The 24,498-nt window shown below is 44.9% G+C and overlaps 1 protein-coding gene across 1 annotated transcript; it reads left to right on the forward strand.

Moving 5' to 3' along the window:
* The first annotated feature begins 18,929 nt into the window (after positions 1-18,929).
* LOC125524539 (high mobility group B protein 7-like) lies at positions 18,930-20,355 on the forward strand. The gene is made up of 6 exons (XM_048689577.1): positions 18,930-19,128; positions 19,218-19,300; positions 19,390-19,549; positions 19,648-19,705; positions 19,800-19,913; positions 20,026-20,355. Exons 1-6 carry the CDS (start codon positions 19,037-19,039, stop codon positions 20,167-20,169), a joined length of 651 nt encoding a protein of 216 aa, XP_048545534.1. The 5' UTR covers positions 18,930-19,036; the 3' UTR covers positions 20,170-20,355.
* Positions 20,356-24,498: the final 4,143 nt, after the last annotated feature.

A 24,498-nucleotide genomic window follows, 5' to 3' on the forward strand; every position in this document is an offset into this window, starting at 1 on the left:
ACTCGATTCAGTTATCGATGTCTTTGAGTGTTTAACAACTCGGAGCTCATCAAAAATTGGAATCAGTGCGAATGTAGTACTTGATGAAGAGCTCATAAGAAGGTACCAGGGGGTACTACTCAATGACAGATCAAAGTAGAGGTCGGACTGGGGTAGTGCTCCGCGGAAGGCAAGTGCTTAAACTTGCACAAGAAATGGTATTTAAAGGAGTACATGGTCGGAACCATGATTGCAAAAGGTAGATTCCAGATATAAGATGAACTTATACCAGGAGAATAATTAATTTAAGAGAAGCTTTAATGATAAGATCTACATCGCTTCCATGGGCATGAACACAAGTTCAAGGTCAACTCCCACTTCTCCAATGCATGACCATTCATTCACTGCTCTAAATAAAAATTATTTAGTTGTTGAAAGTTTTTACCTGGTGCAATACCATATAAGTATGACCTGTGAAATCTTTCGGGTTCACACGGATTAGGGAAGGCGTAGGTTCAACCCATCAGGGCATCTTAGGAATATATACCACAAACTTCGGAGTAAATAACACAAGCTCAATAGTAGAGCATGCTTGAGAAAGCAGAGAATACAATTTACCAAAGGCATTATGTATCCAAGGAAAGGCTCACAAGCTTATTGAATATGAAGGACGTTGTTGGATAAAATCCGACAAAGGGTCTGGTGGTCCACAAGGGATCCGATGTGAGCATCGGTACTCAACCATAGGAAGAAATAATGCAAGGAGATCATATTATAGAAACAACTGACTAACTCAAAGCTCAAATGCAAAGGAATTATGAATTCCAAGACAAGGGATCAGAAGCAATGCTCTGATCAGGGATGGATAAGTTGAATAACCTTAGGGGTACAATCGATGGCAATTTGATTGGTTGAGATCCAGCTCATGTTAAAATGACTTCTGAGCCGAAGGATGAATTCTAGGATCTGATTGAGGATTGCGAGCATTCACAACATATTGTATCAACGGACTCAAAATGATAATGACAAAGGAATAAGATTACTAGACTTATGGTATTAACCATAATGCAAGAAAGCAAGAAATTCAACAACAATAGGTTGTTGAGGATTTTCAGAAGAACAAATGGTATTACGAAGACTTTTGGGAAGTACATGAATCAACTGAGGATGAGCCGATACTCGATAGGTTGCACAAAATTATCCGTAGGGGTATTCATGTGGCAAGAACTGCAAGGCAGTAAGCTCAAAGGATTCTTGGAACAACAAAGAGCAGTTCGGGGCATCTTGTAATAACAAGATCAATGGGATTGAATGTAAGAATGACAGGTGTATGCAGTTATCAATAAGGAAATAACACTGGTATGGAATTTGCAAAGGCGGTGGGTACAAGTGTCTCGGGAGAACATCGAAGAGTAACCTCGGAATCTTCTGGTGCAGCAGACGATCATCGGTAATAAGGTGTTCTCCGGGTGAAAGTGATCACGAGATCCTAATGTTAGTTTTAGCAAAATTCATTAAACCTGAATAGAAGAGAGATCAGAGTCCCAGAGTATAGACGGGGAATAAAAGATCCTAATACCACCCAATGGCGACGTGGGCCCATGGGCCGCATAGCCAAGTTAGTAAAACGATTTTCATCGACTAGACTCAACTTCGGCCAAGGAGTGTGGAAGGGGGATTCCTATAGGCAGTCGGCTCTGATACCAACTTGTGACGCCCCCGATTCAATCGTACACTAATCATGCACGCAAACATGTATGATCAAGATCAGGGTCTCACGGGAAGATATCACAACACAACTCTAAAAATAAAATAAGTCATACAGGCATCATATTACAAGCCAGGGGCTCGAGGGCTCGAATACAAGAGCTCGATCATAGACGAGTCAGCAGAAGCAACAATATCTGAGTACAGACATAAGTTAAACAAGTTTGCCTTAGGAAGGCTAGCACAAATGAGCTTGGATACTGATCAATATGATACCTGGGAGTGCACCCTCAGTGGAACCTACTCCTCGAAGAAATTTTATGACCACTGTTTCAGAGAGGTTGTCGCGGACAAAGCCTTTCTGTGGCTTTGGAAATCTAAATGCCCAATCAAATTCAAAATGTTCGGATGGCTGTTGCTGGTTGATCGCCTGAACACAAGAAACATGCTGGAACGTAGACACTATAGTGTGGCTAACAACGTTTATACCTGCATGCTTTGTCAAAACCCACCTGAGGAAACGGTTGAGCACCTGTTCTTCGCCTGCCCATTTAGTCGGCGCTGCTGGGCCAAAGTTGGCATGCTTTGGCCAGGGATGGGAGACAAAATCTCCTTGATCCATGGAGGCAAAGAAAACTGGCGTCAGCCTTTGTTTATGGACATATTTTTGATGGCAGCCTGGAGTCTGTGGATGGAGAGGAATAATGTCTACTTCAGAGGGATCCACCATTCATTTGACTCATGGCTTGCTAGAATCAAAAATTTGCTGAGTCTTTTATTGCATAACTGTAGAGAGGACCTCCATCCCTACCTAAACTCTTACGTACAAAGCTTGTAACTTCTTTTGTAACACTTGCCTAGCTTTGCTTCTTTTGAGTTTGGCCGGGGGGCCACTAAAAACCCATCTGTAACACTGATGTAATTGTTCTCTTGTGAGTAATACAAAGTCAGTGGGAGCCTCTCCCACTGTCGTTAACCGTAAAAAAAGGCTAGCACAAACTAGGATACATATCGAAAGAGGCGCATGCCTCCTGCCTGGGATCCTCCTAAACTACTCCTGGTCGTCGTCAGCGGCCTGCACGTAGTAGTAGGCTCCTCCCGAGTAGTAGCAGTCGTCATCGACAGTGGCGCCTGGTTCCTGGACTCCAACGTCTGGTCGCAGGAATCGGGTATAGGAAGGGGGGAAAAGGGGGAGCAAAGCAACCGTGAGTACTCATCCAAAGTACTCGCAAGCAAGGAGCTACACTACATATGTATGCATTGGTATCAAATGGAAAAGGGGTAACATATGTGGACAGAACTGCAGAATGCCAGAATAAGAGGGGGAATAGCTAGTCCTATCGAAGACTACACTTCTAGTAACCTCCATCTTGCAGTAGAAGAAGAGAGTAGATGGTAAGTTCACCAAGTATCATCGCATAGCATAATCCTACCCGGTGATCCTCCCCTCGTCGCCCTGTGAGAGAGCGACCACCGATTGTATCTAGCACTTGGAAGGATGTGTTTTATTAAGTATCCGATTCTAGTTGTCATAAGGTCAAGGTACAACTCCAAGTCGTCCTGTTACCGAAGATCATGACTATTCAAATAGATTAACTTCCCTGCACGGGTGCACCACATTTCCCAACACGCTCGATCCCCTTTGTCCGGACACACTTTCCTGGGTCATGCCCGGCCTCGGAAGATCAACACGTCGCAGCCCTACCTAGGCACAACAGAGAGGTCAGCACGCCGGTCTAACTCCTATGCGTGCAGGGGTCTGGGCCCATCGCCCATTGCACACCTGCACGTTGCGAGGGCGGCCGGAGAGCAGACCTAGCAACCTCCATTACAAAGGAAGTTGCGTTACGCGGTCCAACCCGATGCGCGCCGCTCAGTCGCTGACGTCACGAAGGCTTCGGTTGATACCACGACGTCAAGTGCCCATAACTGTTCCCGCGTAGTTGGTTAGTGTGTATAGGCCAGTAGCCAGACTTAGACCAAATACCCAGATCTCGTTAAGCGTGTTAATTTGAAGTAACCGCGAACGCCGACCAGGGCTAGGCCCACCTCTCACCTAGGCGGTCTCCGCCTGTCCTGTCGCTTCGCCACAAAGTAACAGTCGAGGGCCGTCGGGAACCCAGGCCCACCACTACCTGGGTGGAACCACCTGCCCCTTCAGCCGCCAAAGTCAGAATCACTTGCGGGCACTCAACGAGCCGACCCGACTTTAGTCACAACATGTATAGTATGTATGTATAGTATATACCCATCACTACAAGAAATATGTCAACTTATGACCTTCTGTCAGTGACCCTCGAAGAATTGGTCATGAATTTATGACCATTTTAGACCAATTGGTCAAAAGCTGTTCAGGGGGCTTCAAACCCTAAACCATTGCGACCATTTTGGTCAGAAAGGTCGTAATTTCATGGTCACAAAGTAAACAGTGCTAGTACGCTGCCTTATTTCTAGTTGTTAATGACCAATATAGATGGTCACAGCCTTGTAGATTGTGGTGGGTTGTGATGACTAGGCGCCATCTCATCAGTTTTGCCTATGTGTCATGTCCATGTGGCAGTTTTTGCCCTAGGTTGTGAAGCAACCTATATTTCTATCATTCCCAAAATTCCCAAAAAAATCTCATAAATTCTTTGGGTCATATCTTCATCAAATATGTAAAAATCCTTCCTTGCCTAGTTCAAAACTAATTCAACAATATTCATTTTCCTATTATGTTCACAACAACAGTTTATGAAGGAAGTGCTATTTATATATTCTTGATTGCCCTACGAATTTTTGGGCACTCTTTCCTATCCAAATCATTACCGCATGACAAAATTCAGCTCCATTTGACTAGCAAATCTTCCTCGGCAAATTTCCAAAGTTTTTGTCCACCTAGAAGCATTGTGAAGGAAGTACCTTTTTTATATCTCTAAATGACATGAAATTTATACAGTTTCTTCATATGCCCAAATTATCACCCTCCTCCAAATTGCAGCTCAGTCAAATCATCTATGTGAGCCCAGGTTCAATTTATATTTTATGGCCAAATTGGCACGTTGCAAAGCAAGTGTTATATAGACCCCTCCTATTACCCTCAAACTTTTTGGGCACTCTTCCATACCCAAATCATTGCCACATGATAATATTTAGCTCAATTTTCCTAGTAAATCTTTCTCGGGAAATTTCCAAAGTTTCTACCTCGAGAGAAGCTTTGTGAAGTAAGTACTAGCTAGGCTTACCCAAATGATCTGAAAATTGACCATTGCATGACCATACCTAAGTAACTTACCTACACCAATTTTAAGCTCATTTCATTCATCCAATCTCTCTCACTAGTTTTCCCAAGTTTCTGTCCATAGAAGAGCATTGTGAAGGAAGTACTACTTTGGCATGTCCAAATGGTATCAATTTTCTACAATGCTTTCCTATGCCCAAATAACCATCCTCCACAAAATTTCAGCTCAATCCATTCATTATTTTGAGCCCAGCTTCAACATTCATATTTTTGTCCAGCGTGGTACTTTGCAAAGCAAGTACCACCTAGGATCCTCCTTTTGAGCTAAAAATTTGTGAAGACATTCTCCTTAGTATATGATCATCCTCAGCCAAAACTCATGCCCATTGGCCATGTGCATTTCCCGTACCGCTAATCAAACACTTGGCTGCTAATTCATGTTTGAGCATCGATCGGTCTTCTCGTGAGAATCTTATGTTGTAATTTTCTTCCTAGCACCAACCTGGGGAGTGCCCAACCCACTAGACATGCCTAGTCCGCCCAGAATACATGGCAACATTACGGTCACGCGGTGACCACGCGACGGGCATGCGAGTTTACGCGCTCTAGAGTTGGGGCCCTCGGCCACCGCTCAAACCTCGACGTATCGCCACCAAACCATGTATTTATGATTAAATAGGTCCTTATGTAACTAGAAATGATTTTTGGAAAAAATAAATAGCAAACTATGAGGCAGCTGCAGTTCAAATTTGACCCGCTTCCAACTAAATCGGCGGAAATTTGTCTTTTTCACGAGAGGTGGATCAAAAAAATTTACACCCAACCATTTTATCAATTGTGCATTAAATATGGCCTAGTATTTTATAAAAATGATTTGGTCCAATTTTGCAACAATTATTTGGTAGTTCCTTCACAAAAAAACCTCCTTTCGGGCACTCGAAAAATGGAAAATGGTTTTTTCGTCCAACGAAAATGAAAACTTCCTTAGACAACATTGTTTGCCATTACAATATGCACTCTTGTGCACAATATGAGATCATTTGAACAAACTATGCCATGAATGTGGCCATAAGATTGATCATTTGGCTTGAAAGCCATTGATCTCCACACATGATAGCTCGTTTCTGAGAACACTTTTTTAAAATAATTACCGTATTACAAGTTTGTTATTTTTCCTGGGAACTTGGCCACATATGATGACACAATGCGAAGGTTTCCCAATTTTTTGATTTTTCTTAAATTTTTTATGCCCGTTTCAAAGTGCGGTCAAAACGGCGGGAATGACCGTTCCTAGCTAGTGGTTGAATCTTGGAATTTTTTTGGTGTTTCTCTGATTAAATATGTCCTTATGTACCTATAAATGATTTTTGGAAAAAATAAATAGCAAACTATGAGGCAGCTGCAGTTCAAATTTGACCCGCTTCCAACTGAATCGGCGGGAATTTGTCTTTTTCACCAGAGGTGGATCAAAACTTTTGACACCCAACCATTTTGTCAATTGTGCATTAAATATGGCCTAGTATTTTATAAAAATGATTTGGTCCAATTTTGCAACAATTATTTGGTAGTTCCTTCACAAAAAAACCTCCTTTCGGACACTCAAAAAATGGAAAATGAATTTTCCGTGCAAAGAAAATGAAATCTCCCTTTGGCAACATTGTTTGGAATTCCAAGATGAACCCTTGTGCACAGTATGAGATCATTTGAACAAACTATGCCATGAATGTGGCCATAAAATTGATCGTTTGGGTTGAAATACATGAATCTTCACACATGATAGCTCGTTTCTGAGAACACTTTTTTAAAGTAATTACCGTATTACAAGTTTATTATTTTTCCTGGAAACTTGGTCACATATAATGACACAATGCGAAGGTTTTCCATTTTTTTGATTTTTTTTGAATTTTTTATGCCCGTTTCAAAATGCGGTCAAAACGGCGGGCATGACCGTTCCTAGCTAGTGGTTGAATCTTGGAATTTTTTTGGTGTTTCTCTGATTAAATAGATACTTATGTACCTAGAAATGATTTTTGTAAAAAATAAAGAGCAAACTATGAGGCAGCTACAGTTCAAATTTGACCTGTTTCCAACTGAATCGACGACAATTTGTCTTTTTCACCAGAGGTGGATCAAAACTTTTTTCACCCAACCATTTTGTCAATTGTGCATTATATATGTCCTAGTATTTTATAAAAATGATTTGGTCCAATTTTGCAACAATTATTTGGGAGGTCCTTCACAAAAAAAACCTCCTTTTGGGCACTCGAAAAATGGAAAATGGTTCTTTCGTCCAAAGAAAAAGAAAACCTCCTTAGGCAACATTGTTTTCCATTCCAATATGCACCCTTGTGCATAATATGAGATTATTTGAAAAAACTATGCCATGAATGTGGCCATAAGATTGATCATTTGGCTTGAAAGCCATTGATCTCCACACGTGATAGCTCGTTTCTGAGAACACTTTTTAAAAATAATTACCGTATTACAAGTTTGTTATTTTTCCTAGGAACTTGGCCACATATGATGACACAATGCGAAGTTTTCCCAATTTTTTGATTTTTTTTGAATTTTTTATGCCCGTTTCAAAATGCGGTCAAAACGGCGGGAATGACTGTTCCTAGCTAGTGGTTGAATCTTGGAATTTTTTTGGTGTTTCTCTGATTAAATAGATACTTATGTACCTAGAAATGATTTTTGGAAAAAATAAATAGCAAACTATGAGGCAACTGCAGTTCAAATTTGACCCGCTTCCAGCTGAATCGGCGGAAATTTGTCTTTTTCACGAGAGGTGGATCAAAAAATTTTACACCCAACCATTTTGTCAATTGTGCATTAAATATGGCCTAGTATTTTATAAAAATGATTTGGTCCAATTTTGCAACAATTATTTGGTAGTTACTTCACAAAAAAACCTCCTTTCGGGCACTCGAAAAATGGAAAATGGTTTTTTCGTCCAACGAAAATGAAAACTTCCTTAGGCAACATTGTTTGCCATTACAATATGCACCCTTGTGCACAATATGAGATCATTTGAACAAACTATACCATGAATGTGGCCATAAGATTGATCATTTAGCTTGAAAGCCATTGATCTCCACACATGATAGCTCGCTTCTGAGAACACTGTTTTAAAATAATTGCCGTATTACAAGTTTGTTATTTCTTACTAGGAACTTGGCCACATATGATGACACAATGCGAAGGTTTCCCAATTTTTTGAATTTTTTATGCTCGTTTCAAAATGCGGTCAAAACGGCGGGAATGACTGTTCCTAGATAGTGGTTGAATCTTGGAATTTTTTGGTGTTTCTCTGATTAAATAGATACTTATGTACCTAGAAATGATTTTTGGAAAAAATAAATAGCAAACTATGAGGCAACTGCAGTTCAAATTTGACCCGCTTCTAGCTGAATCGGCGGAAATTTGTCTTTTTCACGAGAGGTGGATCAAAACTTTTTACACCCAACAATTTTCTCAATTGTGCATTAAATATGTCCCAGTATTTTATAAAATTGATTTAGTCCAATTTTGCAAAAAAAAAATTGGTAGGTTCCTCACAAAAAAGCTCATTTTGGGCACTCAAAAAATGGAAAATGATTTTTTCGTGGATCAAAAGCATTTTACATAAAATCATTTGGTCAATTATACATAAAATTTGGTCTAATACATAGAATTGGTAGGTTCGTCATAACAAAACTATTTTTATACCTCAACAATGAAAAATGCTTTTCTCCTCCAAAAAAACTTATTTTTAATTAATTACGACCTATTTATATGGTCATAAAGTCATCAAGGCCTTTATTGCATTCTGATTGGTCCACGAGCACCTCACGCGGATCATGCCCGACCACCGTTGGATAGGCCCGGATCCGACGGCAGCCCTCTTCCCCCACCCCCTCTACCCCTCATCCCTCTCATCGCCCTCCCGAATCAGCGCAGCTCCCTCTCCACTCGTCCAAACCCTAGCCACGCCCTCCTCCACTCGCTCTCCTCCATGAGCCGCCGCCCCCATCGATTCCGCCCAACACCGCCGTCCCCCTCCACTCGCTCTCCTCCATGAGTCGGATCCCCACCTCCTCCAGCTCCCCTTCCACTCACTCTCCCGGATTCCGCACACCCACAGCCGCCGCCCTCTCCCTCCCTTAGATCTCGATGCGATCCAGATTGATGCCGCCACAGCTTCCCGTCGCCGGCCACGCCCGGATGGGGACTGGCACTGCTGGCCGTGGCGGCGGCGCTCGCGGCGGCGCTCCTTTACACCGCACCCTTCTCCAAGGTGAGCGGTGCCTCACGCCCCTCGAATCTGCATGCGGCGGTATGGTGGCGGAGGCTGACAGGTGTTCGTTGTTTTTACGCGCGTGCAGGGCCTCGGCGGGGAAGGGCGCAGATCCGCCGCGTTGCTTCCGGATCCGCGCCCTCGTCACGCGCGCTCGACACCATGGAACTCGTCAACAAGGTCTTCTCTCGCCCTCCTCTCTTCTCCTTTTGATTCGATCTGGATGTTGCTCACACATGCCCGATTTGTTTTTCTTCCTCACGCAGGTCGTCATCAAGCCCTCGATCTGGCTGCGACCTCCAGCGCACTCGCGCGGCTGATGGGCATAGGTCCATGCACGCTGGTGATGGTGGCTCACCAAGGTTGCCGTCGTCGCCTGGACGCACGAGGCACCCGACGACCTCCTCCATCGCCAACCACCAGCACCCGTCTGGAGGATTTGCGTTCTATCCCCTCCCCCACATGAACGACCTCCTGCCTGCAACCATCGCACGCACGGGAGAGCTCAGCTCGCCTTCATGGGCGCCCGATAAGTTGATCTGTTGCCTTCTGTTTAAGACTTTGCATTTCGGTAAATTGGTTTGGTCGCTGGGAATGGTAGTATGCTGTGGTGAATCAGATGGGGTTCCTGGCGATACTCTTGCTAGTTGACTAGTTAGTACCGATAGCTAGGTGTTCTAGTTAATCATGTATTTATTTGTCTCTTAGAGGTGTCTGTACCCTGCCCGATAGCTTATTCTCAATAACTGGAACCAAATCTATGTGTTTTCGCTAACCAGCTTCGGTTATTGCCTTCACATATTGTTTTGAATTTCAAAATGAATACACTCAAAATGTTGCGACTGGTGCCTCTGTTGAAGATTTGAATCCTGTTTTGTGATAGGATTACTCAACCTGCACCTGTTTTGTCAAAGAATTACTTAATCTTGCACAGGACAATGCCAATTTTTTTTCATTTCCACCATTTGCAATAAATGTTGCACCTCCTGGCACTGCCATGTGCCATCATCTCGCTGTTCGTTTGTCCACTCTAGTTGAAGGGAGATGCATATCTGCTTAGCAGACAAGGTGACATACTGACATGGCATTGATCTTACCCTCCCATCAGATCAATGAACTAAGAACCTGGACTCTTGGGAGCTACTGTTTGAACATGATAGGCTATAGCGGAATAAATTGCAATATTATGTATTCTTGCATTTCATACTTATTATGAACTGTTATGATAGGGCATGAAGATAGCATGTGCTGTTAGTGTGATAGACTCTCAGTCTGATAGCATGGATCTGTTGCTCTATTTTATTGTGCTGAACTTTGTTGTTACCTGGATGTTGCAGTCCTTGACTGTTCTCATGATGTTGTACAGGAGGCCCTTGTGGTCACCGCTGGAGGGGCTGGAGCTTGGCGGCAGCCTGGCAGATGACGGGGGCCTGGACGGTGGCTATTTCTGCAGCATGATGGTAGCTTAAATTTTGTGATAATTTTGGAATAGCTTCAGCACCTACAGTTAATTTTGCACATAAAGCTTGAGTATTTTTGCACATGAAGCTTCAGTATTTTAGCACATGAAGCTTCTGCTACTGTTATTCTTGTCATGAATCTTCCACCATTTTTCAGTAGCTTAAATTTGACTTGGTGTAGTAATCTTGGTGCTTAGTGCTGCTTGTATCTCATGCTAATTGTTGCATGAGTAGTTTCAGTAGTCTCATGATAATTGAAAACCAGCAACAATTGCACTAAAAAGATTATAGTGAAACCATATTATATCATATGCTCCGTGTTGTATACATATTAAAACCAAAAATAGGAGCAGTTTCAGTCATGCAGATTAGAAATGAATTCTGCTCTGCTTTGCTGTAGGTGTATGCTCTTATTGCTGAATAGTTTGGTGGTATTGTGATGTCACATTTCACCTGTCATAACATGACAGAGAGCTCATGAGTTACAACAAAGTAATCTTAGTTCTTAGTCTGTGTTATTTCAATATAAGTAATCTTCTATACAGTCAAAAACTGATGCACGTGCTACTACCAGTAGTGTTTGTGATTTTGTTTTCCTCTACCAACTGTCAATTAATTCCCTGGTTACTACTATGTAGGGGATGTTACTATTTTAAGTTTCTATACTACTATTTGTGCTGCTGCTGTTTTGTCGGTGTTATGCATATAGGCATGGGAGATGCTATCCTAGAATTATGCACTACTTGAGCTCATATATCTCCATTTAACTACTGTGGTTTATGTTTCTGTCTTGGTGATATAGGAATCGGTGCTTGCTATGTCTTGTGTAGTGGTTTGATTACTTTCTAGTAGATACACATGTAATGGCTATTTATAGTGCTTCATTTGCTACCGCTCCTCCAGGCTCTGCACCGTGAAAGCAACCAATTCATGATAAGAGTTGGTGTGGCTGATGCACATAGCTACTTTCAGTACCTTGTTAACAGTGTTGAGGACAAGTTAAATCCTATATTGGTGTCCTGTTCTTGTAAACATTATGTAAAGCTAAAATTCTTCTGTGTCTTGCTTCCCGTGTCTTGCTTCCCGTGTCTTGCTCATTTGATATAAACATTATGTAGAGCTCTGTTTCTTCTTCTTTTGCTTCCTGTATGTATGTATGTGTCTGACGACGAAGTTGGTTTCTTCAGAATTGATCGAGTCTGACAAAGTTGTTCTGAACATTTCTTGAAACAGGGCGAGGCCGGTGATGTCCATGCGGTGATGTCCCTGGGGTGGAGCCACTGTGCCCGACGCTTGCCCTGGTCACCGCGGTGGTGCTTCAGCGGCTTCCAGACCCTCTCCTGGATGTGGTGATGGTCACACCACAGCCGTGGTGTGGCTGAGCCTCTGCTACGGCTACAATGTCCCTCTAGTGAGCTCCTCCCCATTCCTTCTTCTCTGATGTAGCTCCTGCATGGCCTTGGCCATGATTTGGGTTGGACGTGGGGCTGTACTAGTTGCTGCTAGATGCTGTAACCAAGCATCAACTCCTACTGGAGCTCTCTGGTGATAAATTCATGTGGTTCTAGGGTCTGTCAGTAGCTGCCCACATGTACTTGCTTTACATATGTGCCCCTGTGATGCTCTGGTGATATGGAGTGGCTGATATCAAAATCATGGTGGTGTTGATGCTTATCTTGCGTGTCTCTGGTGGTGGTGGTGTTGACAGCAGTTACACACCTAGCTTGTAACTAATATCATTACTGCTAATTTACCTCAAGTTAGTCTGAACATGGTTGAAATGAGCGCTGCTAATTTTGATGTCTAATATCAATTTTTACCCCAAGTCCTTAAGTAATTATTTTCATTACATCAAAGTTAGCTGAGAATATTGACTAGAATATTTTATGTATGACATGATGCATGTACACATACGGTTGAGAAAATACCGAGCTGCAGTGGAACAACCTGGAGTTAGAGAACTTCCAGGACAAGATCAACGAGGTGACCGGCGTTATGGTGGCTGTGTACGGCGGCGACCACAAGTTCTTCGGTGAGCTGGCAGTGTCCATATTGTGTGATATATGATGCTGCTCCGTTGTGCATCTCTCTTTTCTTGTGTGTTGCATCATTGTTGCTTGATAGAGTAAATGATTTCAGTTTTGGTTGTGTCCAATCTTTACTATGTACCATGCTTAGTGTTTACTAAACTGAGGCATTGGGCATTGGAATTTAGGCATTTATGTATAATTTTAGTTTTGGATGTGTCCAATGCAAACATTGCTGTCAACTGTCAAGTTGATTTTAAAATGTCTCGTTAACTTCATTATTCTGTTATTTATTGTTAAATATGTTGTTAGATTTACTTCTATTTTGTTCCTAAACATTTTGTTCTGTAACATGCAGATGCTGGGCTTTCATGTTTCTTCGTGAGCATCAGGACAAAGAAGTCGGAGGAAGCATAGTTCTAACATTGCTGTCAAGTGTCAAGTTTTGCATTAATGAAGCCCTTTATGCTGCTCCTATTTGTATGTGTGTATGATGTAGTAGAACCTGGCTCATGTGATTGTACACTTGTGGAGCTTGTTATCTGATTGTAAACTTGATGCTGATCACATTTGTATGTGTGTTATATGATGTAGCACTTTGATGGTTGATAATATTTGAAGTATTTCGTGTGTTTTTTGTGTGCCAATTTAAATACCAGGTATTTATTTGCGTGAAATAAAAAATGAAGAATATTGCCCTGATGGCTAGGACCCAGTACTAGAACCTGACAATGGGGACCCACCTGACTAGTGAACCCAATTTATAAAAAAAGAAAAAAATGAAACTGTTGAGATAAAAAGGCCATGGGCCAAAAATAAAAAGGCTGCAATGTTGGGCTTGGTCCATGAAGCTGACAAAAAATTCACATGAAAAAAAATATAGAAAGGCCGAATTCTTGGGCTAGGCCCATGTAGAAAACCGAATTGGACCGGGTTGAATCTTGTGCCACATCAGCTTGCCACGCTGGATGCCTACGTGGCCTGGGGAGGTTGCTAGTGACCAAAACGCCACAGTGGACTTATTTTGGTCATAAACGTTTGCGACCATTCCAGAAGAAAGGTCGCTATAGTCAGTTTACGACGCCCAGCTTTTGACCTTATGTTTTTGGTCACAAAAAGGTCATAAATGGAAATTTGTGACCTTTCAGTGACCAATAGTGGTGGTCATAAGTTGACATATTTCTTGTAGTGCATGATCAACACCCGACGTGATCACGGCCTGATAGTATAGCATGACAGTCTGACAAGAATGTAGGGCAACTGATGATAATCTAGCATCCTATACTAAGCATTTAGGATTGCAGGTAAGGTATCAACAGTTGTAGCAACAATGACAGGCTATGCATCAGAATAGGATTAACGGAAAGCAGTAACATGCTACACTACTCTAACGCAAGCAATATAGAGAAAAGTAGGCGATATCTGGTGATCAAGGGGGGGGGCTTGCCTGGTTGCTCTGGCAAGGAGGGGTCGTCAACACCGTAGTCGATCGGGGGTACCGTCAGCGGCCTCGGGGTCTACCGGAAAGAAGTAACGGAGGGGGAACACAATAAATAACAGAGCAAACAAAGCAACACAAAGCATAACACGGCAATGCGCGATACTAGGGGTGACCTAACACAGTATGAGGTGATACCGGTGAAGGGGGAAACATCCGGGAAAATATCCCCGGTGTTTCGTGTTTTCGGACAAATGAATCGGAGGGGGAAAATTGCGTGTTCGCTATGCTAGGGATGCATGGCGGACGAACGGGCTGCGCATCCGGATTCGTCTCGTCGTTCTGAGCAACTTTCATGTATAAAACTTTTTCATCCAAGTTACGGATTATTTTCTATGATTTTTCAAAGATTTAAACAATTTCTGAATTTATTATTAGAGCTAAAACAGAGTTATTGCATCAACATGATCTCATCGTGACGTCAGCGGTCAACACTAACCGTTGAATGGTCAAACCGGGCAGTGGGGCCCGTCTGTCATTGACTAGTAACTAACTAACAGTTTTAATTAACTAATCAAGTTAATTAGGTAAACGAAACAAAGTTAATTAAGCTAATTAATTGGTTAATTAATCAAATAATTGATTTCATTATTTCCTTTTTTGGAAAAGGGGAGTGGGGCCCGTTGTCATAGGCCCAGGCCACAAACGGAGATTGGGCGCGGGCATGGGCACCGGGCGCGAGTGCCCGGGCGGACTAGGCCGACGGGGCGCCGGCGCAGGGGCCAGCGGGTGACGCGGGGCGAGGGGCGTGGCCCGGCGAGCGGTGGCCGGTGCGGGCGGGCGGCGCGAGCGGCGCGTCGCGCGGGCAGGCGGCGGAGGCAGCAGGGGAAGGTGGCGCGCGCGGAGGCAGGCGGGGGAGCTACCGACGACGTGGGCGCGCGCGTCCACACGCGAGCGGGCCAGGTAGGGAGGCACCGGGCGAAGCGGGAGGCGGCGGGCGCGCATAGCGGGGCGGTGGGCGACTGCGGCAGCGACGGGCCACGATGCAACAGGCGAGCGAGGCCGCGAAGCAGTGGGCGTGGCCGGCAACGGCGTAGGCGGACAACGGCAACCGTAGATGTCGTAGCAGCAGCAAGCACAACGCGGGCGGCATGAGCGGCCGGAGGCAGAGGGAGCGGAGGCCAGGCGAAGCCGCGGCAAGGGCAGCGGGCAGCGTCAGCTGACGGTGCGGGCAGTCTGCGATGGCGGAAGCTCGACAGGAGTGAACCCGAGGCGACGGAGCACGGTAGGCGGCGCTGGGGGCGGCGTTGGCCTCTTGGGGGCGTGGGGCTCAGACGCGAGCTTCACGTGCGGTGGCCGCGGTGGTGAGGTAAACGACGATGATGAGCATGGCCGTGGAGGGGATCGATGCTATGGGGTCGCATGCGAACAACAGGAAGAGAGGGGAGGTGCGCGAGCTCACAGTGGAGGTCAGAGGGGAGCTCAGGGGAGCCGGGGTGGACAGGGGGTGGCGAATCGATGAGGCGACCGAGGCGGAGGCCGACGGGGTTGATGATGTGTGTGCCGATGTGGTGGCTTGTCGGCCTCGATCCGGCGGCGTAGTCGACGCGGCGGTCAGCGAAGGCACTGCTGGACAGGTCCCAGCCCGCGGGGATGACAGAGAGCATGCGAACGAGGAGAACCATGGCGTCGATGGCTCGGTAGTGCGCGAGGAAGAAGGAGGCAGCGAGCGGGAGGAAAAGTGGCGAGGCCAGGGTTCTCGGGGGTGGGGGGGTGGGTGGCCTTATCCATCCACGCGACCAAGGGATCGCCGACGCGTGCACATCGCCGGCTATGGCGCCGGTGGATGAGCGCCACGCCCTCCCGTGAACTGGAGGAAGGAGAGGCTGGGCTGGGCTGGGTCATTTTGCCTAATGGGCCATAGTGCCCAGTAGATTAGGTTTCCTTCTATTTTTTCAGTTTACCTATTTTCTTTTCTATTTTAATTTGTTTTCCATTTTTGTTTTAGTTTTGTAGAATATATTATTGGCACCTGAATTAATGCTTCTGATCATACCAGTGCCATAAAAAGTTTAATCCTCAAATAATTTACTCCCTCCGTCACGGTTTAGAAGGCGCGCTTGGAAATTCTCTGGGACCTAGGTGATTATTTATTGGTTGTGGGATAGGCTAAAAAATAGCATTCACACTACGCATGCATATAGAAATAGTATATCGGAGTACTAATTAGCTATTAGAAATAAATGCAATGCGCCCTAAACCTTGTCTATTGTGGAAACGCACGCAAATTTAACTGTGCCTTCTAAACCGTGACAGAGGGAGTAGTTTAACATTTTACTAACTATAAAAGGTATTTGAATAATTGCCTTTGTTGTTGTTTTATTTATTTTAAAGCATTTAAACATCTTATAGAAATGTGGTTTCTCCACAAATATTACCTATGGATTAGTTGTCACATTTAGCACATTTTAGTTTTGACATTTGAAAACTTTTATTGTTTGACTTTATTTTAAATTTGAATTTGGACCGGAATCGAACCAACGCGAGTTTAACAATTAGTAATCATGATGACATGGCATCATTAGTGGAGGTTCACTGTAGCTTAATTATCCGAGCGTCACAAACTTGATCCCATGAGTGAAGAACGGCGCGGCGAAGCGCACGTTAGCCTCTAGTGAAAGGCAAATAATCTAGATCAAATGGATAAGTCTATATAATACTTCCTTCACAAGGCTTCAAATTGGGGGAATTCATGAGTTGGAACCTACACTCAAAAGTTGAACTTGGCGGCCTCATGTTTTGATGGATCTTGAGCTTCTAATAGCTATATTAAGCTACAGAAATTATATGGTAGTTCCTTCAGAAAAGGGCCAAAAAATGGAACGTTGAATTTGCGAAGGAAAGATGGGGTTAAATTGATCAAATTGGTCCAAGATTGATACTAGACGTGAATATATGTGCAATGACCATCTCCAAATATTTTCATAATATTTGGAGATCTATAAGCATTTCCGAGGATTTAATTCCTCATATGGTAGTAAAAGAAAAAAAAATGAAAAATATTGCACATGACATACAATTCTTTTTGCATACCTAGAGCTTGCAGGGTTATGAAAGTCACGGGGAATTTTAGTAGAATTTGCCAACTAAAGTAAATTGAGGTTCCTTTGTATTGGCTTAATTCCTCAATAGTTGGAAATAGGGTTTGAGAGGCAAAAATCAATATGGAGAATTTTTTTGGTGGCAAGGATCTTGTGAAGAATATCTCAATGGTATAGGAGAAGGATCGCCACTAGACTAGCAACATCTAACAAAGATGAAATGAAAATCCAATGATCACCGAAGAAAAAGACGAGAGCCAAATTCAGGGAAAATAATAATAATAAAGGAGCAAAAATCAGAGCGTTCCGATATAGGGAGGCCTGCAAATGACGACCACTAGCACTACGAGCGGTGACCCCATGTGTTGCGAATGGCATCGAGCGGTGCTGGAAGCTAGAGCGGCCATGCATGAGTCAAGGAGGACGGAGCACTGGTGTGAGGGAGCGACGACAATGATCACAAGTGTTACGAGTTGCGACGGCAACCGAGCGACATTGTGTGCACGATGACTACATGAGGTGGGAGCTTGCAAGTACCGCCAGCTCACCTGTGGTGTTGTGAGCGACGCAGGCGGCCAGTGGACCAGGGAATGTAGTGCCCCCACCCACATGTTGTGCAAGCGCTGCGTAAGATGGGACGACGTAGAGCAGTGTGGGACATCTAACAAAGGTGGGGAAACGAGCTATGGTATGGCTGCTGGCAGCCTGATCGAACGGCTCGGGAGGCGACCGATTGTTGGCTGGCATCGGTCGATCAACACATGGTAGTGTCCAAACCGAAAGGGAATCAAATTTATTTACCTGTTCAATTTCTAACGAATCAAGATATCCTCTTGTTCCGGTATAAATAGTAGCTATCTGCTCTTCCACTGGGAGAGGATTTGCCTGGGATTGTTTAAGCAATTCCCTTAATCGTCGCCCCCTTGCCAATTGATTCTGACTTGTTTTATCGAGAGCAGAGGCGAATTGTGCAAAGGCTTGTAACTCTGCGAATTGCGCTACTGGATTTATGTTCTTAATTTCCTGGCGGGGGTATTGGCAGAAATTAATTGAGACTTTAGCATGGGCTCATGAACGCACACCTTTAGCTAATTTAATTCGCTGGAGAGATAAGGAGGATGAGCCAGCCGATCCTAACATAATTTTGGAGGAGCCGGACGACGAAGCCTCAAAATCAGATAAAGATGTCTCCGACGCGACCGGACTTCCACTAGATTTTTATAGGGGTCAGGAGGGAAAAGATATGATGTTTTCAGCAGCTCCGGCTAAAGCAATTGTAGCAGCTCCGGCACCTATTGATTTAGCACCTTCTAACATCTCGAGTCGAGAAAACACTTTTCTTGTCACGTTTTTCCTTCGCTGTTCTTTCTTGGATTTCTTTTCATGTCTAGCGAGTAGCATCGCACCCCATCAACAAAATCAAGAGCCTGGTGCCGAAACAGGCGCCACTGCCTGGGCGGCTGCTGCCGAAACCAAACCCAAACTCGACTGCCGCGGCGGGAACGAGCGAACCAGGTCTCGACCGTCCACTCCCGCACCCGCAACCATCCACGGACGAGATCGCCTGCCGCCTGGCCTTCCCGCCAACCGTTCCAGCCAAATTCCCCGTATCCCCCGCCGCCGCGCCGCGGAGCCAAAAATCCCAAATCGTTTCGTTCCCCCCTCCTCATTCGCGCCTCGCCCCGCCCCGCCCGCCGCGCTGCCACTGCTATTTATTTCCCCCAAATCGCCATTGCCCACAGCAGCAAGGAATCAAGATCCAATCACCTCCCTTCCTCTCCACTCCTCCCCCGCAGCAAGAGAGATCCAGCCAGATCCGTCCAGTTCCATGGCCACCGCCGGCAACGCCCCCCGCTCCCGCAAGCGCGTCGAGGCCACCGTCCTCAAGCGCGCGCGCGACGGAAGCGCCTTCACCCGCTGGTAACTTCCGTTCCCCCCTCCCTTCTCCTTCTCCGATGCTTCTCCGATGAGTGATTGAGTGAATGACTGGTTTGTTTGGTTGGTTTCAGCGAGGCGTGCAACAAGGACGTAGCCATCGTCCTCATCGACCTGCACAGCTGCAGCCTCGACTCCAAGATACGCCTCAGCCTCGGTGCGTTTCGGTTCCTCCCCTCTTTGACACATCTAGGCCGCGTCTGCGTACTGCCGCGCTAACCCCACTACTCTCGTTTTTGATTTCAGAGTCGCAGGTGGTGGAGAAGGCCGTGGAGATCCAGGAGAAGAAGAGGAAGGCGCCCTCCGCTGCCGCCGGAGGCAAGGGGAAGAAGAAGAGCAAGGCAGACGGAGATGGTGCCAAGAAGCCAAAGGCAAAGCGCCCACCAACTGCCTTCTTCCTCTTCATGTAATCCTCCCTTCATTTCTCCTTGTCGTGCCATGTCAATTGGTCCGAAATCTTTGTTGTTTGTGACCTGACAAGACCTGATTCGATTTGCGTCGCAGGAAGGACTTCAGGGTGGAGTTCAAGGCCTCCCACCCCGATGAGAAGGGTGTTGCCGCCGTACGTCCTGTTCATCCCTACTTTATGAATGGTTTGTTTGTGTGCTGTGTTGTGTCTCTGACTCTCCGTGCGTGTGTCTGGTGGTGAAATGCAGGTTGGCAAGGCAGCAGGGGAGAAGTGGAAATCCATGACTGAAGAGGAGAAGAAGCCCTACAATGACCAGGCCAAGGAGCTCAAGGCCCAGTTTGCCAATGGCGAGGGCAGCGCGGTAATTCCCTGGGTTCCATACTAGATAAATCAATCAATTCTTCTGAATTGCTTTGACATTGCTATTGGTGAGTCTTGGCTTGACTGTTCGTTTGTGTTTGATGTTGATGCAGGAGAACAATGTGGGAGATGAGGAGAAGGCAGATGCTGACGCAGAAGAGGTGGAGGATGCGGAACAGGAGGTGGATAAGCCAGAAGATGCCCCAGAGGACGAGGAGGAGGAAGAGGAGAAGAACGAGCTGGATGATGACATCTAGACGGGACTGAAGAAGGGTGCTAGTTTCTGTTTTGTAAATGGCAGGTGTTCTACCTATCTGTCCTGGGCAACCTGAATCTTGGCCTAAACTCTAGTAGCAGCAGTAGTGAATGTTGTGGCTGGTTGCAGTCTGTTTATCATTGTTATGCAATGGAAGGAAAGCAGGGTTGATGTGGTGGTTGATGAATGACTGAATCTTTCTGCCACTGCATTTCATTTGCAATATGTGTGAAACTACCTCTCCCAAAATAAATGTCTCAGCTTTAGTACAACTTTGTATTAAAGCTAGTACAAAGTTGAGATCAAGAATAGTTACCCATCATTACTGAAATAACAATACAACCTTATGCCAAGTAGTACCTAGGCTGTTTCGGCTGAAAATTTCAGTGCTGTGAGTGGCCTTGATAGGATATTTTGCGACAAGTTGCAACAATTGTCCTGGCCTAGTCTAAGGCCTCCATGGTATATGGGGCGGCAAGTACCAACTTTTTGGCATCCTCTGCTTCAGGGTTCTGCAATTTTGCATATCACTGATATCTGATGTCAAGATAACCAAAGCTGTATCAGTCAATGTTTACTTTGCAGCTACTTAGTTGACTTGTGTAGAAAAGGCCAGACTGAACTTTATTATTTAGAACCTACAGTAGTAGACTTGCCCTGATGTTCATTGGTAGAATATGTCAAAGCACCCTGCTTGCTTATATTTTTGGCTGGATACAGAGTTCAGAACAGGGATCTGGGAGTGCCATGTGAGTGAAATGTTACTTCAGAATAGAGACCCGGGGCTTTCAGTTTTACTCATACTTGAGGGAATTTCTGAATCGCCTTCAGTTCAGGAGCAGCCTAATTGCAGGATCCAGCATAGCACCAGCGACAGGCGAGTTATCAGCTGGCAGTCTGGCCGCACCTGCAGCATCTCTAGCCCTTCCCAAAATCCTTTGATCACTAAAAATTCTTCTTTTTGAGGATTTGGCAGATTGCTGCCGATATATTAAGAGGGAATAAAATAACAAACCGTCTGATACAAGTTAATGCTGTAGGCAATAAGCAATTGCCTCAGCCAAAGCAAAGAGAAAGAAGAACAATCTTAATCCGGCTCAGGTGGAGGTCATTCTCACAATATGAAATCCATTGCATTGTGAGATGGAAAATGCTGTTTCCATCAATATCCGAGGACCCGAAAACTCTGCAGTTGCGCTCCTTCCAAAGGTTCCAACAGCTGTATATGGTAGCGGGTATAGTCTTGTTGTCCAGTTGGCCAGAAAGGTTCCACCAATGGCATAAGGACTCGGTCTGATCAACAGAGGCGCACAACGTGTTGGAGTTCAGCCATTGGGTAATCAGGTACCGGATGGATCCGAAGAGATAATATTTGAGGAGGAGATGCAAGGTCCCCCTCTCCTGATCACAGAGGACACATAGATCATTGTGTGGCAGCCCTCTTTTGGCCAGCTTGTCATCGGTGAAAATTCTCCCGGCCAAGCATAACAAAGCGAAGAAACTGCACTTGGGCCAACCTTGGACTGCCAAACCTTAGAGTAGCTTGTGCTGGTGAATGATCCATGGAATTGGCTCAAATATGCAGATTTTGGCAGAGTAAACCTAGGAGGCACATAGATTCCAATTGACCGTGTCCTTGCGTTCCGTCTGCAACTGAACCTGACGAAACCTAATCCATAGGTTAACGAATTGACGTGGTACAGAGCAGCCATCCAAGCCTGGTTAGAGAGAGCCTTGTGGCACCCCGGCTCACAGAAAACCGAAACGCCCCATATTCCAGCCCAGAGATCGAGGTGACGTTTTCTGGAATACGGCAGTGCTTAGCATAGAACAAACCAGCTTTCTATCACAACACGAATATGAATATAAGGTCTCCGATATTATAATGAATAATATCGGCACGGCGACACCACACCAACCACGCTTGTTCTATACAAGCAGCATAACAAATCGAGGCAGCAAAACAACTATTGGCAGCGGAACAACATATGGCGACGATGGACTCCAATCCGCAGGGACTCTGGCTGGAACGTTTATCCTAACTCGCGAACACAGGAACAACACCAAACAAGCAAGAAATCCAGGCACGACATGCAAGCTGGCATGACACGCCAGGTCAGTACATTGAATGTACTTGCAAGCTCATAATAACCAGAAGCATTCAAGACAAATAACAGCATGGCAATTACAGGTTAATCAGGAATTATCATGAGATCATCAAGATAACATGGCATGAACAACATGAACATAATATCACTAGAACAATAGGAGCATGGCATGAACATATAAATCTGATGATACTAGAATGCAACATGATGACACTACATGCACCACTTATTCTGTTCGGGTTACCTCGTAACCATCACATGCATCACTTACCCACCTTAGACATTACACGATCATCTCAGGATCAAATCAAGCTTGGTATAAGCAATACCGTAGTAATCATTAAATGACCACAAGGAGCTTGATCTTTACCCACGATTCTCGCACAACATCACGAATACTTATCAACTTGGTATCCTCGATACCACGGTGATCATTCACGGATCACAAACGGAACCACTCTAGGCTCAACGGGTTACGTCGTAACCCAACGATGATCATTCACGGATCACAAACGGAACCACTCTGGGCTCAACGGGTTACCTCGTAACCAAACAGTGATCATTCATGGATCACATCACCAACTTATCTCATCATCGAACCGGGGTTGTTATTAAGCAAGTTATTATTATTACTGTTGACCCATAGTGTGACCGACACGAACTGGGCCCTTATCCGCGGGCACGACTATCGATAGATTTAATATACACTCTGCAGAGGTTAGTACACTGTACCCACACCACGGAACCCATGGCCTCTCGCTCCCATTCGGGTGGACCAACGACATTCCGACAAAACCGATCAACTGCGATGACACTCTCCCGGCCACTCCGACCAACTCCCCTCTGGCCAGGTCTTGGGTGGCCCCGTGATACGTCTCCAACGTATCTATAATTTTTGATTGTTCCATGCTATATTATATCCTGTTTTGGACATTATTGGGCTTTATTATACATTATTATATTATTTTTGGGACTAACCTATTAACCGGAGGCTCAGCCCAGAATTGCTGTTTTTTGTCTATTTCAGAGTTTCGCAGAAAAAGAATATCAAACGGAGTCCAAAGGGAATGAAACCTTCGGGAACGTGATTTTCGGAACGAGCATGATCCAGAGGACTTGGACCCTACGTCAAGAAAGCAACCAGGAGGGCACGAGGTAGGGGGGCACGCCTACACCCCCAGGCGCGCCCTCCACCCTCGTGGGGCCCACGTTGCTCCATCGACGCACTTCTTCCTCCTATATATACCTACGTACCCCCAAACTACTAGATACGGAGCCAAAACCCTAATTCCACCGCCGTAACTTTCTGTACCAGTGAGATCCCATCTTGGGGCCTTTTCCGGAGCTCCGCCGGAGGGGGCATCGATCACGGAGGGCTTCTACATCAACACCATAGCCTCTCCGATGAAGTGTGAGTAGTTTACTTCAGACCTACGGGTCCATAGTTATTAGATAGATGGCTTCTTCTCTCTTTTTGGATCTCAATACAAAGTTCTCCCCCTCTCTTGTGGAGATCTACTCGATGTAATCTTCTTTTTGCGGTGTGTTTGTTGAGACCGATGAATTGTGGGTTTATGATCAAGTTTATGTATGAACAATATTTGAATCTTCTCTGAATTCTTTTATGTATGATTGGTTATCTTTGCAAGTCTCTTCGAATTATCAGTTTGGTTTGGCCTACTAGATTGATCTTTCTTGCAATGGGAGAAGTGCTTAGCTTTGGGTTCAATCTTGCGGTGTCCTTTCCCAGTGACAGTAGGGGCAGCAAGGCACGTATTGTATTGTTGCCATTGAGGATAACAAGATGGGGTTTATATCATATTGCATGATTTTATCCCTCTACATCATGTCATCTTGATTAAAGCGTTACTCTGTTCTTTTGAACTTAATACTCTAGATGCATGCTGGATAGCGGTCGATGTGTGGAGTAATAGTAGTAGATGCAGGGAGGAGTCGGTCTACTTGTCTCGGACGTGATGCCTATATACGTGATCATACCTAGATATTCTCATAACTATGCTCAATTCTATCAATTGCTCAACAGTAATTTGTTTACCCATCGTAATACTTATGCTCTCGAGAGAAGCCACTAGTGAAACCTATGGCCCCCGGGTCTATTTTCCATCATATTAATCTTCCGTCAACAAGCTATTTCATTTTACGTTTATTTTGCTTTCTTTACTTTGCATCTTTATCATAAAAATACCAAAAATATTATCTTA

Source organism: Triticum urartu, chromosome 7 (genome assembly GCF_003073215.2).
Source record: "Triticum urartu cultivar G1812 chromosome 7, Tu2.1, whole genome shotgun sequence".
NCBI classification, from domain to species: domain Eukaryota; kingdom Viridiplantae; phylum Streptophyta; class Magnoliopsida; order Poales; family Poaceae; genus Triticum; species Triticum urartu.

Coding starts and splice junctions, on each gene's coding strand:
- LOC125524539 (XM_048689577.1), top strand. CDS start 19,037: ATGGCCACCGCCGGCAACGCCCCCCGCTCCCGCAAGCGCGTCGAGGCC. Junction 19,301..19,389: donor CAAGATACGCCTCAGCCTCG/GTGCGTTTCGGT, acceptor TTTTGATTTCAG/AGTCGCAGGTGGTGGAGAAG. Junction 19,914..20,025: donor CCAATGGCGAGGGCAGCGCG/GTAATTCCCTGG, acceptor ATGTTGATGCAG/GAGAACAATGTGGGAGATGA.